This window comes from Balaenoptera borealis (assembly GCF_965194805.1).
Source record: "Balaenoptera borealis genome assembly, chromosome: 19".
Lineage (NCBI taxonomy): Eukaryota > Metazoa > Chordata > Mammalia > Artiodactyla > Balaenopteridae > Balaenoptera > Balaenoptera borealis.
Window position 1 is genome coordinate 12193717 of NC_138878.1, and position 16687 is coordinate 12210403.

The 16687-nt window shown below is 44.0% G+C and overlaps 1 protein-coding gene across 6 annotated transcripts in view; it reads left to right on the plus strand.

Annotated features, from left to right (window-relative positions):
* The window catches only part of PDPR (pyruvate dehydrogenase phosphatase regulatory subunit), a 41768-nt gene extending 26686 nt beyond the window's left edge, over window positions 1-15082 (plus strand). For all 6 annotated transcript variants that reach the window (XM_082369809.1, XM_082369807.1, XM_082369811.1 and 3 more), the window contains 5 exons: window positions 336-448; window positions 1822-1916; window positions 3336-3425; window positions 8935-9117; window positions 10192-15082. In XM_082369809.1, coding sequence (XP_082225935.1) covers window positions 336-448; window positions 1822-1916; window positions 3336-3425; window positions 8935-9117; window positions 10192-10596 — 886 coding nt within the window. In that variant the 3' untranslated portion in view covers window positions 10597-15082. The remainder of the gene's footprint in view (window positions 1-335; window positions 449-1821; window positions 1917-3335; window positions 3426-8934; window positions 9118-10191) is intronic.
* Window positions 15083-16687: the final 1605 nt, after the last annotated feature.

Here is a 16687-nt window from a genome sequence, read left to right on the forward strand (position 1 = left end):
ACGCACACACAAAAAATCACCAGGAGGAAAAAAAAAAAAAAAACCCACCAGATTATGTAAAACTTGGTGTGGAAAAATTAGTAACTCTACTGAGGAAAAATGCCTTATCTTATGTTAGTAGGTCTGTATAATTTCTTGGCACTAGCAGAAAGCCAGAATCTTCTGTTTTGTCATTATGTGGTATATCCTAGAAGTATGTGCTGTTGGCCTTCCCTAAAAGCTAAGAGATCATTCACCAGTATTCTGTTCGTTGCTTTGAAACTAGCTGAGAACTTACTGCTTCCTGATCATTTTCCTGCTGCCTGGTTTTGATTACTTTTGGGTCTCACTTTCAGTTTCTTCATGATTTCTCCAACCGACCAGCAGGTCCACTGTTGGGCCTGGCTTAAGAAATACATGCCAGAAGACAGCAACCTGATTCTGGAGGACGTCACCTGGAAATACACTGGTAAGGGGGCCCTCTGCAGTCAGCTGAGCGAGGAAAAGCCAGCTGATCGAAGTTGATCCAGATCTGTCTTCTCCATTTGCCTTCTCTATATCTGATATTCAAAAATGAGTTTCAGAATTAGAATCTTGGAAGAGGCTCCTAGTCATAGAAAATTGATCTCTAATGCTTCCCCATGTTTTTATAAGTGAAGTGTGAATGAGTTAGTGCTTCAGTTTCTTTGTGTTTTGTTTACTGCTGTATCCCCTACAGCCAGCATAACAGAGTGCAAATATTTGTTGAATGAATGAGTGACTCATTATTAAAGTATTTTTATATTTATTGCCTAAGTATTATTTTCTTCAAAATTTCCCCTTAGTTTCTTTTTCCTTTAATGAGTAAATACTTTTTAAGGATAGATAACTTAATTTCCATATTATCTCTTCCTCAACAGTCTTCTCAGGGAGCAACCCCTCCTCTTCTGCCACCCGATTCCAGCTTTAACCCCTCCCTACCCTCAATGGACCCCTGCCCCTCACCTCCACCAGGCCCTCATCCTCAGTTCATCGTGGTAGCAAATATGATTACCTTCTTGCTACCAGATTAGAAAACTATAGCTTATTGAAGCAAGCCTATTTTCTAGTACATTTAAGGGTATTTGATGTGTAATTAGCTTAGGTGCTGTCGTCAACGTGACAGAATCCAGGCTGGGTGGGCAGCTCTCCTCAGGGCTCTCCTGGTACTGATTTGGGTTTGGGGCTTTTTCCATCATGTAGCCACATTGGGAAGAGGAGGGGAATGGGAATTGTTTTTGTGTTGTCTTGTTTTTAAATATTAATTTATTTATTTGGATGTGCCAGGTCTTAGTTGAGGCATGCAGGATTTTCATTGCGGCACACGGGATCTTTAGTTGCGGCATGTGGACTTCTTGGTTGCGGCATATGGGATCTAGTTCTCTGACCAGGGATCGAACCCGGGCCCCCTGCATTGGGAGCATGGAGTCTTAGCCACTGGACTATCAGGGAATTCCCGGGAACAGGAATTGTGCAGGGGGTTTTTGGCCAGCCCCGGGAGTGGGCTCCTATCCCCTGGCCTCATGATCCCAATCAAGTTGCAAAGGAGGCTGTGGAGTTTTGTCTTCCTTTGTACCCAGGAAGAGGCAACACACTAGCCAGGCTGTCAGATGCCAGGAGTCAGTAGCAGCATTTAGCAGCCCTGTCAGGAGAAGTGTATTTGCCAGAATCAAGGTCCACCCTAGGATTGCCTAAGCAAACGGACATTTTCATGGTCTTGCCACCCAGACCTGGCCATAGGTGAGCAAGTCCAGAACAGACCTTTCCCATTGGTTCAGCTGTTCACCTGGAGCGGCCAGACATCTCTTGTTCTTTTCCGTTTAGCCCTCAATCTGATTGGTCCTCGAGCTGTGGATGTGCTGTCTGAGTTGTCCTATGCTCCTATGACTCCAGACCATTTCCCAAGTCTGTTTTGCAAGGTGGGTACTAGTAAAGTTCTAGTTTTTAAATAAGCAGGGAATATTTCTTTTATAGAGATGGCAATTACATGTTTTCACTATGGTGTTAATACCCACAAAGCGTGTTCTGACTTTTATTAAGCAAACAGAATGAGTAAATCCATTTCTTTATTTTTCAATCTTCATGTTCTTCTTGTTTAATACACATTGATATCTTTGAAGACCTAATTTCTCTGAATATCAGTTCTATATATTTATTGATTTCTGTAGAGGTGGATTAAATTTTTAAGTTATAGTATTATGACGCGGATGCCAAAAAATGCCAGTCGAGGTCAGGTCCCTTCTCCCCATGCAGTGCTTCCTCTTTTCCATACACAAAGTAACTTCTGTGTATGTGGCGCCTTCAGGTAAGAAATGGTTTAGGTGAATCCCTAAACAACTTACTTAATTTTCTTTCTTTCTTATAAATTTTCTTTCTTATACTTGGCAACTAGAGCTGAGTGAAACAAATTGTAACTGAATAAAAGGAATGATAACTGAGCACACTCTGTGGGAAGTGGCTGATTGGAGAGGTCCAGACAGACATGTTTTGGCAGCCTGTAACAGGCAGCTTCGGGACAGTGACTGACGGGATGCTCTTTGAAGTGCAAACCGAAGTTAGGATCCACCTCTTAAGTGATTTTACAGCTCTCCTTTTTCTCCATGGCACAGTTGAAGCAACAGGAAACTCTGTTAGCTGGCAGCAGACCCTGTCACAGTACATTCTTTGCTCCTTGAAGAAGTAACCCACATGCGTGCGCCTACGGTGTACTGCACTATGCCTGCTCCTCGTGGAAACAGTCTGCTTTGGGGCCGTCTGGGGCTTACCACTTCCCATTGCAGGAACGGTGATTGAGTCAGGGGCCCCTTTTGGGCAACTGAGCTGCTGGAAACATGTTTTGAACATGAGAAGCCCAGTCTCTTCCCCCAGGGTAGCAGGTGAACGGTGTTCTTTGGTCATTCGGCATCATCTTCTGTGGGGCAGGTACCCAGGACTTGTCTGCCAGGTCCTCCAGAGAACACATTTGCCTGGTCTTCATCGCTCCCGGCGTCTCTGACTAAAACAAATCTTTAGCACGACCTTGTAAAAAGAAGTATTTCATGCTTGTCAAAGACTTTGCCTCCACTTCCCTCCAGTAGCTTGGCTGGCACTCCTGAACTGGGGCTGTTCATGAGACGAGGCATTGGAAAGGCTGTGCTCTGTTCCTAATGACCCCAATGCCTGGAAACAGACTGTCCTGAGGAAGAAATTTTTATTCACATGTATCTCCATTAGGGTCCAACACAGGGTACAGAGCTAATGAGAGGGGTTGCCTCAGGCATTCATTCCTCTAACAAACATGGAGGGGCCCACTTCCCCTAACGAGTTTCCACAATGACCTTCTCCCTTTGTTTCCACAGGAGATGAGTGTGGGCTACGCAAATGGGATTCGGGTGATGAGCATGACTCACACAGGAGAGCCAGGATTCATGCTTTATATTCCTATAGAGGTGAGAACCACGAGAGGATGGGTGCTGGCAGGGTTAGAGCGCCATGTCCGACCGGGCCTTGGTCACTGAGGTAGGCTGCGTTAAAGAGATTTTAACGTTTTTAGCTAAGTTACGTACTTTTTTTGTGTAGGTAATATATTTACATGGTCTAAAAATAAAAACCTCTAAAAAGTATTCAGTGCCACCCGACTAGTTCCCACCAACCACCACCAGTGATATAATTGTTAGTTTATATCATGTCAGAGATTTTTGTGCATATGGAAGCAAGTTCAAAGATGTATTCATAACCCTCTTTTTTAGAAACACAAATGGAGGCTTACTGCTGTTCTTCATCTTGATTTTTTTTACTTAGCAATTTAGAGATTTTTCCCTGCCAGTACCTAAAGAGAAAGAGCTTCCTTTTTCTTTTTTTCTTTGTTTTTTAATGAAAATGATATAGTATGCCATTATATAGTTGAATCGTAATTTATTTAACCAGTCTGGTACTAATAGACATTTATAGGGTTTCTAGTCCTTTGCTGTTATAAAAAATTCTGCAGTGTACAAGAGTGTCTTTTTCTTTATTGCTTGTACCAGCACACAGAGTTGTCAAACTTCGGGCTGATGGGTGCAGTTTCATGCAGGAGATCAAGCTACTTTTCAAAACCCATCTCACTCTGAGTAAAAGCCCATCTGCCGGGCCCACACAGCTCTGCCGACCCTTCTCCACACTGCTGCTCCTGATCTCACCCTGTCTTCTTGCCTCTCACTCCTTGCTGGACATGCTTCTGCCTCAGGGCCTTTCCACTTGCCCTTCCCCTTTCCTTGGCGTTATCCCTCCCCCCGTAGAGCCTCCCAAGCTCACAGCCACACCTGCTTCAGGTCTTATTCACACCTCACCTTTTTTTTTTTTTTTAAATTAAAAAAAATTTTTTTTGGGCCATGCCGCACGGCCTGTGGGATCCTAGTTCCCCAGCCAGGGATTGAACCCACGTCCCCTGCAGTGGAAGCACGGAGTCTTAACCACTGGACCACCAGGGAGGTCCCCACACCTCACCTTTTGTTTTTGTTTTTTTTTTAAGTTTATTATTTTTGGCTGCGTTGGGTCTTCGTTGCTGCCTGCACGGGCTTTCTCTAGTTGTGGCAAGCGGGGGCTACTCTTCGTTGCGGTGTGCAGGCTTCTCATTGTGGTGGCTTCTCTTGTTGCAGAGCACGGGCTTTAGGCGTGCAGGCTTCAGTAGTTGTGGCACGGGGGCTCAGCAGTTGTGGCTCACAGGCTCTAGAGCGCAGGCTTAGTAGTTGTGGCACACGGGCTTAGTTGCTCCGCGGCATGTGGGATTTCCTGGACCAGGGCTCAAACCCATGTCCCCTGCATTGGCAGGTGGATTCTTAACCACTGCGCCACCAGGGAAGTCCCACCTCACCTTCTTGAAGAGACCTTATTTAAAGTTGCAGCCTCTGGCCCCCTCCTCCCTAGCCTCCTTCCCTGTTTTATTTTTCTCAAGAGTGCTTACCACTGTCTCATAGAATATATATTTTCTTTATCTTGTTCATCACATTACCCCTGTTTAAATGTAGGTTTGCTAAAGGCAGGGATATTTAACTTCTATATCCCCAGCAGTTAGAGAAATACTTGGCACATAGTAAACGCTTAATAAATGTTGCATGAATGAATGTTCTGGCAGTATCTTTTGTCCATTTTTGTATTGAATTATTGGTCTTTTCCCCCAATTTCTAGGCATTCTCTGAATCAGCCAGCCAGTCCTTACTATTAAGTTGTAAATTTTTTTTCCAGTTTGTCATTTGTCTTGATTTGTTTTTTTTGCCACGTAGAAGGGTTTTTTTATACTTTTTTTTTTTTTTTTTTTGGCTGCATTGGGTCTTTGTTGCTGGGCGCAGGCTTTCTCTAGTTGTGGCAAGCGGGGGCTACTCTTCATTGCGGTGCGTGGGCTTCTCATTGTGGTGGCTTCTCTTGTTGCGGAGCACGGGCTCTAGGCGCGTAGGCTTCAGTAGTTGTGGCATGTGGGCTCACTAGTTGTGGCTCACGGGCTCTAGAGCATAGGCTCAGTAGTTGTGGCACACGGTCTTAGTTGCTCTGTGGCATGTGGGATCTTCCCAGACCAGGTATGGAACCCGTGTCCCCTGGCAGGTGAATTCTTAACCACTCTGCCACCAGGGAAGTCCCAGAAGGGTTTTCTAAATTTTACTTTTTATTATGGAAATGTTTCATATGTTGCAAAAAATTTTTTTTGTAGGTGAATTGATGAATCTTTTGTGGCTTCTAGAGCTTAATACATAGAAGGGGCTTCCCCACTCCAGAGTTAAAAAATTTTTCCACTTCTGATGCTTTTATAGTTTGTGTTGTTGCTATTTATGGGTTTGTGTGGTTTGTTTTTTCATATTTAAATGCTCCAACCTTTTGCACTGTCTCTTGGTACACTTTATGAGCTATGGATCAAACTACTTTTTCTAACATGGATGACCAGTTGATGTGAGATTCTACCTTTATCACATACTAAGTTTCTATATATATATAGATTTATTTCTGGACTTCTATTCTACTTGTGTATCCAGTATCACATTGTTTTAATTACTGAGTCTTTATTGTATATTTTAATACTTGGTAATGCTTATCCTCCCTCATAGCTTGGAAAACTCTGGAAAAGAATAATTCCTGTTTCCTTATTTTTCCTTATAAACTTTTATAATCATCTAGTTAAAAACACCCTGAGTTTTTGGATTGTGTTATGTTTGTAAATTAGGAAGAATTGACATTCTTTTATATGTGTTGAATCTTACAATCAAAATATACCTTTCTTTAATGCGGGTTTTTATTTTTTTGGTGACCTTCAGAGGTATTTTGAAGTTTTCTTCATGTAGACGGTATACATTTCTTAAATTTATATGAATAATATTTTGGTGGTGTTGCTGTTGTGAATGGTATTCCGGTGTCTTCTGATTTATGAAAGCTTTTTTCCCTGTATATTAATGCTTTAACCTGTTTCCCTCCTAAACTATTTTACTGTTTATAGCTGTTTTTTAGTTGATTCTCTGGAATTTCCAGGGTTCAGTCTTACCATACACAAACAATAATAGTTCTTGTTTCTTAACAATTTTTATTCCTGCATTTTCCCTTGTCCAGTTGTGACAAGTAGCAGTGATCTTCAGCCTCGTCATGTTTTGACATTAGTCATACTACTCGTGGTGTTAGGTTTCCTTTTAATTATTAAATGAAGCACGGATTTACCAGCCCATGAAATTTTATCTGCTTTTCCACACTCAGAAGTATTATAATAATATCAAGGTGAAGGGATTATTCATGATTCGAGAAGAGTTGATATGCATGTAGCTGATATGTTTTGCCTGTACTGAAGTGCCATATGGTCATTCAGGTGTTACCACCTGCTCCTGGGTCATTAATCAGCCAAGCCCATCAGGAGGGAGAAGCCCTGTTTTCTACCCAATTTTCCTGGGCTGGTCCCATTTTTATGGTTTTCCGTGAGTCCAAGAGGTAATTTGTGCACTGCTTGGGTTCTTTTCAAGCTGGCTTTTGTCCTCAAGAAGCTTATACTTGTCTCTGAGGAGCTGCCTTCCAAAGCATGGTGGCAGATAGATTGGTTTGTTCACACTCAATCCCTGGCATCTAGTGAGAAAATGAGTAAATAGTGGGGATCCACTTTTTGCTTTGCTCTTCTCTAGCCCAAGACTACTCACCTGCTTTAAATCTTTCCTCCTTTGTCTTTTTAATTCAAGTACAGAGCATTCAGCTTGAGACACTGAACCTGCCCGAGATACAGCTTATTCTTACTCTCGTTTCCCAGCCAGTCTCCATTGGTCTCCTCCACCCACCTTTGCTATTTGCAGTGTTTCACTTACACACATACCACAGGCTGTGTTGTACCCAATAGCTCAGACTCCCTTTTCCACATCTAAAGTTGTCTTGATCACAGTGGTCTGTTTAGTCAATGCCTGTTCGGCTGCAGTAGTGCAGTTTATAGAGCAACATACGTTGCCAGGATAAAGAATTGTGATACCAATGAAGCAGATTTTTGTTTTTGTCTTTTTCCCCATTTTTTTTTTTAATTTATTAAGCTTTGGCATTGGTTACTTTTATTTATTTATTTATGGCTGTGTTGGGTCTTCGTTTCTGTGTGAGGGCTTTCTCTAGTTGCGGCAAGCGGGGGCCACTCTTCATCGCGGTGCGCGGGCCTCTCACTATTGCGGCCTCCCTCGTTGCGGAGCACAGGCTCCAGACGCGCAGGCTCAGTAATTGTGGCTCACGGGCCCAGTTGCTCTGCGGCATGTGGGATCTTCCCAGACCAGGGCTCAAACCCATGTCCCCTGCATTGGCAGGCAGATTCTCAACCACTGCACCACTAGGGAAGCCCTCCCCCCCAGTTTTATTGAGATATAATTTACATACATCATTGTATAAGATTAAGGTGGACAGGATAATGGATTGACTTACATAGACTGTGAAATGATCACCACAATAAGTTTAGTTACTAGCATCCATCATCTCATATAGACACAATAAAAAGAAAAAAAAATTTTTTTTTCCTTGTGATGAGAACTCTCAGGATTGACTCTTAATTTTCATACGTATCATACAGCAGTGTCACCTAGTCATCATGTTGTGCATTATATCCCCAGTACTTACCTTGTAACTGGAAGTTTGTACCTTTTGACCACCTTCCTCCAATCCCCACCTGTAACCACAAATTGATCTCTTGGTCTGTGAGAGTTTAGTTGCTATATTGGTTTTATTGTTGTTTAGTTGTTTTTTTAAGATCCCACATATAAGTGAGATTATACAGTATCTGTCTTCCTCACTCCTCTGTGTCTTGTTTTGTTTTACTTTTACAGTTTTTAAAGTAAACAGTGTAGTTTGTTGTTGGGCTTTAGACTTAACAGAGTATGTTTAGATTGAGTATTTGCTTTCAATTTGGAAAACTTTTGTTCATTTAAGTTATGTGATACTTAAACGTGTCTGGAACCAAGAACAAAACAACATGAGAGACGGGATATTGTGGGATACGGGTAGGAGAGCTCTGATTTTCAGGGTCCTCTGTGACTCACTCTAGGTCTCTTAAGATATGCCATAATCTGTGTGACAGATCAGAGCTGTGCATGCACGTCTAGAGTTGTGTGTAACACCAGTTTCACAGCATAGGCCAGTGCATAAGGGAAGGACCAAGTTCAGGGAACTGGGGCAAGAGAACAAAGCCAGTGGAGGGTGCATGGCTCTTGGAGAGGCAGTTACGAGACTGGTTGTTTACTGAGAGCTTCTGTGAGTTATTATTTAATAAGTGCTATACACTGAGATCCTAGACATTTTAGAGAAGTAAAAAGATAAGGGTGCTGCTTTCGTGGAGCTTAAGCCTGGGCTGCAGCACTTTGGTTCCTGAGGATTGTAGACAACCTTCTCCCTTGTCCAGGTAACAGTGTCAGCCATCAGGCACTGCCAGACAGATTCCATGTTTTAATTCTGAAGGTCTGCTGGTTACTGACCTTTTGTCTCTCCCTCTAGTATGCCCTGCACGTATACAACGAAGTGATGAGTGTTGGACAGAAATATGGAATCCGGAATGCTGGGTATTATGCTCTTCGTAGTCTCCGAATTGAAAAGTTTTTTGCCTTCTGGGGTCAGGATTTAAACACCCTCACCACACCCCTGGAATGCGGACGAGAGTCTCGGGTGAAGTTAGACAAGGTACTGTACCTGTGTGCACTCCACTCTGCCCTCAGCTTCCTGAGCAGGGAGCCTGCATGAGAACAGGAAGAGCTGAGGTGGGAGGAAAAGTGTATAGGTGTTGAGACCTCAAAATGTATCTATGGGATAAAACGCTTAATATGGAAACATCATAAATAGACGACACTTGTTTGGGGCACTTTGCTCTCTTTTAGACTGAGTGCTTTCTGGGCAGTTTTTCTGAGTTGATTGTGGTAATTCATTAATATGCCATGAATATATATGTACAAATGAGTCACTTTACATTCAACTGCCTAATTTTTTCATCATCACCATTCAAGAGGATGAAAAGTCTCTTTCCCACCTCTGAGCCCACCCAATCCCACTGCCAGCTTGACCAGAAGCAGCAGTGTTGTCCTGCCTCTCCTTGTAGAGAGCTTCGTGCAGTGCAAACAGACGAGTAGTTTCCCCTCACCACTTTCTTAACCTTGGTGGTTGGATACTATATACTTGGTATATCGCACCTTGCCCTTTTCACTTAAAATATCTTAGCAGTCATTCCCTATCAGTATAGTAGATCTCTGGTGTTCTTTTTGAGCAATTAGGTAACTAACTATTTTTCTCTGATTTGGAAAATAGGGAAAAAACATAAAGAATAAAAAATCGCTTTTTTTTCAGCGACACGCATTGTTAAGAGTTTATTTTATCCTGCTCTTTTTTGGACATATGCATATGTAAATATTTATGCATTGAATACAGATATATATGCATGGATTTCTGGTTGAGATTATATAAAAACATTGTTTTTCTAAAATAATTCTAGCAGGCATTTTCAAGTGTTGATTTTTCTTCCTATTTTTGTTCTGTGTGGTCTTGTGATTGAAATGTGTTTATAAAATAGAAAAGAGAGCAATATGTACCTGTGTTGTTACAAGAATTCTCTGCAGGTGTCTTTCATACTGGGAATGCAGTTCTCCACATGGGGGAAGCACACTTTCTCCAGAGCTTGCAGGGGTGTGGTGGGGAGTGGGCGGCCCACTGCAGTGACACTGGGTCCCGAGTGGTGACGCTGTCTCTGTGCTGCCTCTTTCCTAGGGGATGGATTTCATTGGGCGAGATGCCCTGCTGCAGCAGAAGCAGAACGGGGTGTACAAACGCCTCACTATGTTCATCCTGGATGACCACGACACGGACCTGGACCTCTGGCCTTGGTGGGGGGAGCCCATTTACCGAAACGGGCAGTACGTGGGCAAGACCACCAGCAGCGCATATGGTTACACCCTGGAGCGCCACGTGTGCCTGGGCTTTGTGCACAATTTTTCCGAGGACACCGGAGAAGAGCAGGTGGTGACAGCAGATTTCATCAACCGGGGAGAATATGAGATTGACATCGCAGGACAGCGGTTCCAGGCCAAGGCCAAGCTCTACCCGGTCACCTCCCTCTTCACCCATAAGCGCCGAAAGGATGACGTGGAGCTAAGTGACTTGCACGGGAAGTAATTGCAGGCAGTCTCACCACCTTCCCACCTTCTAGTCATCTTAGGAGCTTTTCTCCTCCTCCTGATCCCATCCCTCTTCTTGATTTAACCTTCTTGATTTAACCTCTGCCTCCCACCTCTTATCTCCCTGATATAATTTTAAGCGTTTAAAACTTTTCCTTTGCACCCTCTCTTGTCCCTCCATCTTCTCCTCCCTCCTGCAGTTTCCCATCTCCTGATACTCACTCTGGGCTGGTCATCCCTCCACCCATCTCAGGTTCCTGTGGGGACAGGAAGGCAGGACAGAGGTAGACTCCACTTGTGGAAGTGGGTTACAGTGACAGCCTGACTTCAAATGCTGTGTCTTGAAGCAAGGGAGGCTTGTGGTGTGCAGGCCTCAGGGTAAGAGTCCATCTCCGTGGGGCTAAGTTTTCTCGGAGTAACCTGCGAATATTCTGGCTAGCTGCTGTCTGTGTGATACAGCCGTGTGGAAGAGCTTACACCTTTTAGCCAGGTAGGTCCTTCTCCCGTTCCTTTGTGCTGTGGGTCGGCACCCTGATACCTCTAGCAGGAGGATGACCATCTACCTCGCTGATGAGAGGCATCGTGTGGGCGCTGCCTGGGGTTTAGCACAGATAAGTAGTTAACCATCCTGGGCCTCGCTACTGACCCAGTTATCAGACTGTTGGGCTAGGGCCACCTGCCTATAATTTTCTTCATCTCTTGCTAATCTGTATAATGAGGGGGGTTGTGGTTTATTTAGCCGACTAAACAAGCCACAGTGTTCGAAAGGGAAAGACCATGTTGCCTTTAGTGTTGCTTTTCCTAGCTGAAAGGGTCTGACCTCAAACTAAGCTCCAGTGATGCTGAGTTTTCTATGAAACAGTGCTGCTTTTCTCTCAGCTATTCACAGTTCAGTCACCCCACCTTGATGTTCCTCTTCTCCGAGTGCATGTGACTTTCAGTTCAGCCTCATGTGTCCCTTCCACAGGAGGCCTACTGGCTCAGTGCACGCTCTCTCCTTTAGAAGAGGACAGGGGAGGCAGGACAAGCATCCTGGCTGAGTAACTAAACCTGTGGCCACGCTGAGTTGAAGAGAGCTACTGGGACCCCAGGATTGCTTCCCCCGCACAAAAGACACAGATCCACACAGAGATGACCCACTTGGGTCCCTTGAGAGTTCCCAGTGTGGAGAGCGTATGTTACCTGAGTCCAAGGTCTGCTTTCCGTCTTCTCTTTCCAGACATCTCTCCACATCTTCTGGAATAGAAGGTGACTTGGGGTAAGAGCGCCCTGCACACTTTTAAGCAGTGTCTCTGTTTTCTAAGGGTGGAACTTGGATCGCACAGACTGTGGTATCCATCCCCACACTTAATTTCCCCTTGCAAACAAATGGCTGCTAGAGATTTTAATTAACCATAGCCTTTGTTATCTTGGTATCTTGGATGCATTAGTTCTGATAGGTCTATAAGTATATTAGAGACAATCCTTTCATTTTATTAGAGCAGCTTACAATTCTCAGGTGTCTGCCTGCTCTGGCATTTCTCTGGGATTTCTGTTTACCCACTTGATCACTGACTTTAGTGTCCATCTTCTTACGAGGTCTTCATTGATTTAATGAGGGAGTATGTGATTAGAATTCTGTCGGGGGGCCTTGGTATTTTGGTGCAAATGTGAATTTAACTAGCTGAGAGATGCTGCTTCTAGGCAAAGAGGAGAGGTGCTGCCCAGCTGGAGAGCAGTGAACAGCAGCTGTGAAACTTGGGAGAGTAGGAAACTGGCACCGGACAATGCATGTGTTACCAGCAGGGAGCCGACTGACCCCAGAAGATGGAAACAGATGTAGAACTAAAGGTATCTCATGCTCACACCACTGCAAAGTCGTCTTCATAAATGGAAAGTTATTTGGGATTGAATCCAAAAGAAAATCTAGATTTACGCATAAATTACATCTTGTCCATAAGTAGGGGAGTAGGGGTCACACTTCTAAGACTCTAAGACTCTGACAAGATGTTAAGATTCTGGGGGGAATCACTTGTTTATTGAGTGCCCTGAAACTTACATATTTATCTTCCAGCACTTTACAATTCATCCTTCAAGTCTCCTTTGGTTCATTCAAATATAGGCAATATGAATCTGGTAGGTTTCTCTATTTGGTCCTAAACAGAAGGGGGTGACTCTTTCCTGCCTCAAGCATAGTTGATAATCAAAACATCTTCATTTCTGTGTTATCCCCAACTTGGGCACTGGGATCAAATGTGTTTGCTTTCTGTGACAACTCACCTGTCCCTGGAGATTGGAGGGATTGTTCAAGGAGTAGCTGGACTCTTGTTTTAGGTGGTTGGTACTTTTTTCTTCTCTCTGAAATGATCTGTTATCACCACTTCTGCTGTATTGGGAGAGGGGCTCCACAATCTTCTCAGCATATGCAATCGAAGAATCATTTTGAACCTAGAAACACAAAGTGTGTTGGCTTCAAACAGATGGAGAATCAAGGTTGCAAGTCTCCTGTGAGCCCTCTCCTCTCTTGAGATAAGCCCCTAGTTACTTGTGCCACATGTAAATCCCATGGTCATGAGACTGACATTGAAGATTTCTTGTCTGTGATAAAAGCTCTAATTCAGAAAGTTTTTAGAGCAAAAAGGGACGGACAAGACCTACCTGCTTGGATACCACAATTTGATGTCCTTTAACTTGTGTTTTGGTCACATAGCACTGCATGGGCAGGACATGCTCCAGGAGAGAAAACTGAACAGTTCCCACTACGTTCTAGTGCTTTTCTGAGGAGTCCCTGTACCCCCAAATGCAAGAGATGCCATTTAGCCCAGTGATTAACCCCAGTCTCACTTTGGCCCCAAAATTCCCATTTCTGCAGGAGTAGCAACCAAGTCACTTGTTTGATTCTTATCAGGAGGTGTGCTGGCCCTGGATTCTACCTCCTTGTACAGACCAAGAGTTTTAGCCATATCTCTTCTTTCCTAGACTGTTGTTTCCAAGAAAGTAACTCAACGTGAAAAATAACTCTTCAGCTTTCTCCTTTCTCCTGCCTTTTGCATGCATTTGCGATGTTAACCCCTCCCCACTGCCACCATGTATGTGGCAGGAATGATAGGAGCTTCCTAAAGTGATTTTGCTTCACTGGAGAGATGACCCCTCTGCCTTGGTTTCTGCCTCTGTAAAACAACTGCACTGGCTGGCTTCCAGGCATTAACTACAAGTTCCTTTTTATATCTTTGTTGCCTCTTGGCCAGCGTAGGCAGCAAGGATCTAAGTATCTTTGGTATCTAAGATAGAGATTTGGTCAACAGTGCTCAATCCTGAAGTGTAAGTATAACCTACTGTGTTCATTTTCTTTCTGCACACACCCCCCCCCCCAATCCCTCACAAACTCTGATATAAGCAGCATTTTATCAACAGGAGGTAGGGAAAAGTTTCTCACGAGTAAGGAATTTTCATCTGGCACATGTCATGTGCAGGCACATGGACTCAGGAGCAGCACAGTTGAGTGGAAGAGATGGTAGATGAAATAATAGGCAGTAGCCGCGTCCTGCAGTGAGTCGTGAGGGAGCTAAGGAGCCACGCGTCAGAGCCGCTCCCCACACCCACCGCCACCGCCCTCCACTTTAAGGTGCTCCGTTAGTTGTAAGGCTCCTTCATTGTCATCACGGGGCTGGCATCTGCAGTCCCTTAACCATGACAAATGCACTATTTTTCAAGAGGACTGAGTATTTTTGTACGTCTTTGCCTTCTCTTTTATCCATTAAACACCAGAGTTGTTCCTTGTGTATGATTCGTGACTTCTCTGAGCAGAACCCTTGGGGAATTACACATTTCTTCATGGGCCATTTTTCTCATGATATTTAGATACACCTACTTTTCATCCTTTGCAGACTTTCTGCCTTCTCATTTTTCTGTCTCTCAAGGACAGAAATTGTAAGAAGTGGAGAGGATAATTATAGCATCTGTTTCAATGGATCTATGCCAGGATTTCCTTTGCACACCAAGAACTGGAGCTTGGGGCACCTCTTTCCTCCAAGCCAGGTTCTAGTGCCTTACACTCGAGTGTCACATGGTGGGTGGAGACGAAAAAAAGTACCTTCAACAGATGGGTGTAGGGTCGAAAGCTTCTGCAGCTCGTTTCAGTGAAGGGTCTTCCAGCAGCACAGCTAACACTTTACTCTCTGGTCAACTCTTGGGATGTAAGAAAATGCCATTGTAATTACTGTAAAGGCTACAACTCGTTCTTTGCATTTGTAAACATGCAGTTCAACTCAGCCCTTTTCTATCCCATGTGTAGCATCAGCATGTGGTCCTGAAGACGTGCGAGGCACTTTACTAAATGGGATGTTTCTCACGAGCCCTGGTGATGACGGGCACACAGGGTGACAGAGCATTTCTGCCCTCTGCGAATGTGGTATTAATGGTGTGCACTGTATTTCTATCAAGTCAGATTTCAATTTTATTTTATGTTACTAAGTTTGTAAATGAATAAACGGACATTTTCACTACTCTTGCCGTGTCTGCCTGAGAAATGTCCTGCATCTGTGGTAACCAGATATATGTATTTGCCATCACTAAGAATAAACACTGTACATAAAACCATTTGTACCTGTTCCCATAGTGTACAAGAGAATTTGAGAACAGGTAAACAAGATACCTTCCCTCCTTGCGATGGGGGGCATGGCTGTGGGGGAAAAGCCCCATTCCTCCTCCTGCAGTCCCTATCACTGTCACTGGACTTGACGTGCTGCCTTACACTTGACTTCGTAGTAAGAACCTGGCACTTTACTCATCACTCAAGTATTGGGTTGGCCAAAAAGTTCATTCGGGGCTTTCTGTAAGATGTTATGTAACATGAGCCCATGTCTGTGTGGAAAACGAGCTGTGTGTATATTTTTGCTTATAGCAGTAGGAAGAGAAAAACATCATCAGAGAGAAGCAGCCAGTGATCTTTTACTATACTTAGCTTCCATCCAGAAATTTAGTCACTGGACTTCTATCCTCTTTACCCAACTGTTCTGTGAGCCACCACATCTGGGAATCCATAGGTAGGCTAACATGTCTAACAAAAATTTCATCATCTTATCGTCCAAACCTGCTCTACTTCCAGTTTCATGAATGAGCAACATTTGTTATGACTGAAGTAGTTCCAAAAAAACATCCCACTGGCTCCAAGGCTAACTCCAAAAGAGGAGTTCCAAAAACATTCTGTACAATGACGTGTCTGGAACACGGGGAGAGCCTCCCATGGCAAGTACTTTCAAGGGGACAACTCTCTCATGACATGTGTCTTCCTCTTATTATGAACATACTGGATTAGGTATATCACAAACCCTATGAACCAGAAGTAATTCCAGAAAGGAAGAAGCCCTGCAAGCCGAACCTGAGTGGGAAAGACTTACCTTCCAGCTCCTCCACCAAACGAAAGGCCAGCAGAGTTCATTCCCACCAGGACGAAGTAGCCCCGCACTGAAGGGGACTCGCCCATGATGCACCTCATGTCCGGGGTGAAGGTCTCAGGGCAATTCACCAACTTCATGATCTCCAGAGTCTCCAGTTCTGGCATCCTACACAGCAGGGAACTCAACAGGGGCTCTGAGCAACAAAAACAGACCCAAACACAGTCCTCAGCTTTAGGGGATTCAAAACTCCCTACCCCTTACACTTTTCTACTCCCCCTCTCCTTTCAGAAAATGTCTTGTGGAGGTTTTCTAAGATGAGCCAACTGGGCCATCTATCAGAAGCAGAAGCCTTGGGGAAGTATGGGACATTCCTACAGAGTTCTTGGCATAAAGACGGAGAAAAAAAGATACTCTTTAGAAGGGAAAGGCGCTCTGGAAAAGCAAATACTATATGTGGCCCCAAAATAAAATCTTAAAGGGATCAGTGGTAGTAAAAGAGCTCTTAAATGGCCCCCAAAGAGATCTGCAGCAATTCCAACTTAGGAAATCCTTGCCTTTCACTGCATAAGACAGATTCTCAGCTTGTTTTAAAATAAGGCCAACACCAGGGAATAATCCAGTGGAACAGTGGCAACAGATGAAGCCAGACTGAAGCTGGCTGGTGGGTACATGGGTTCTTTATACTATTCTCTCCACTTTTAAAAGTTCGAA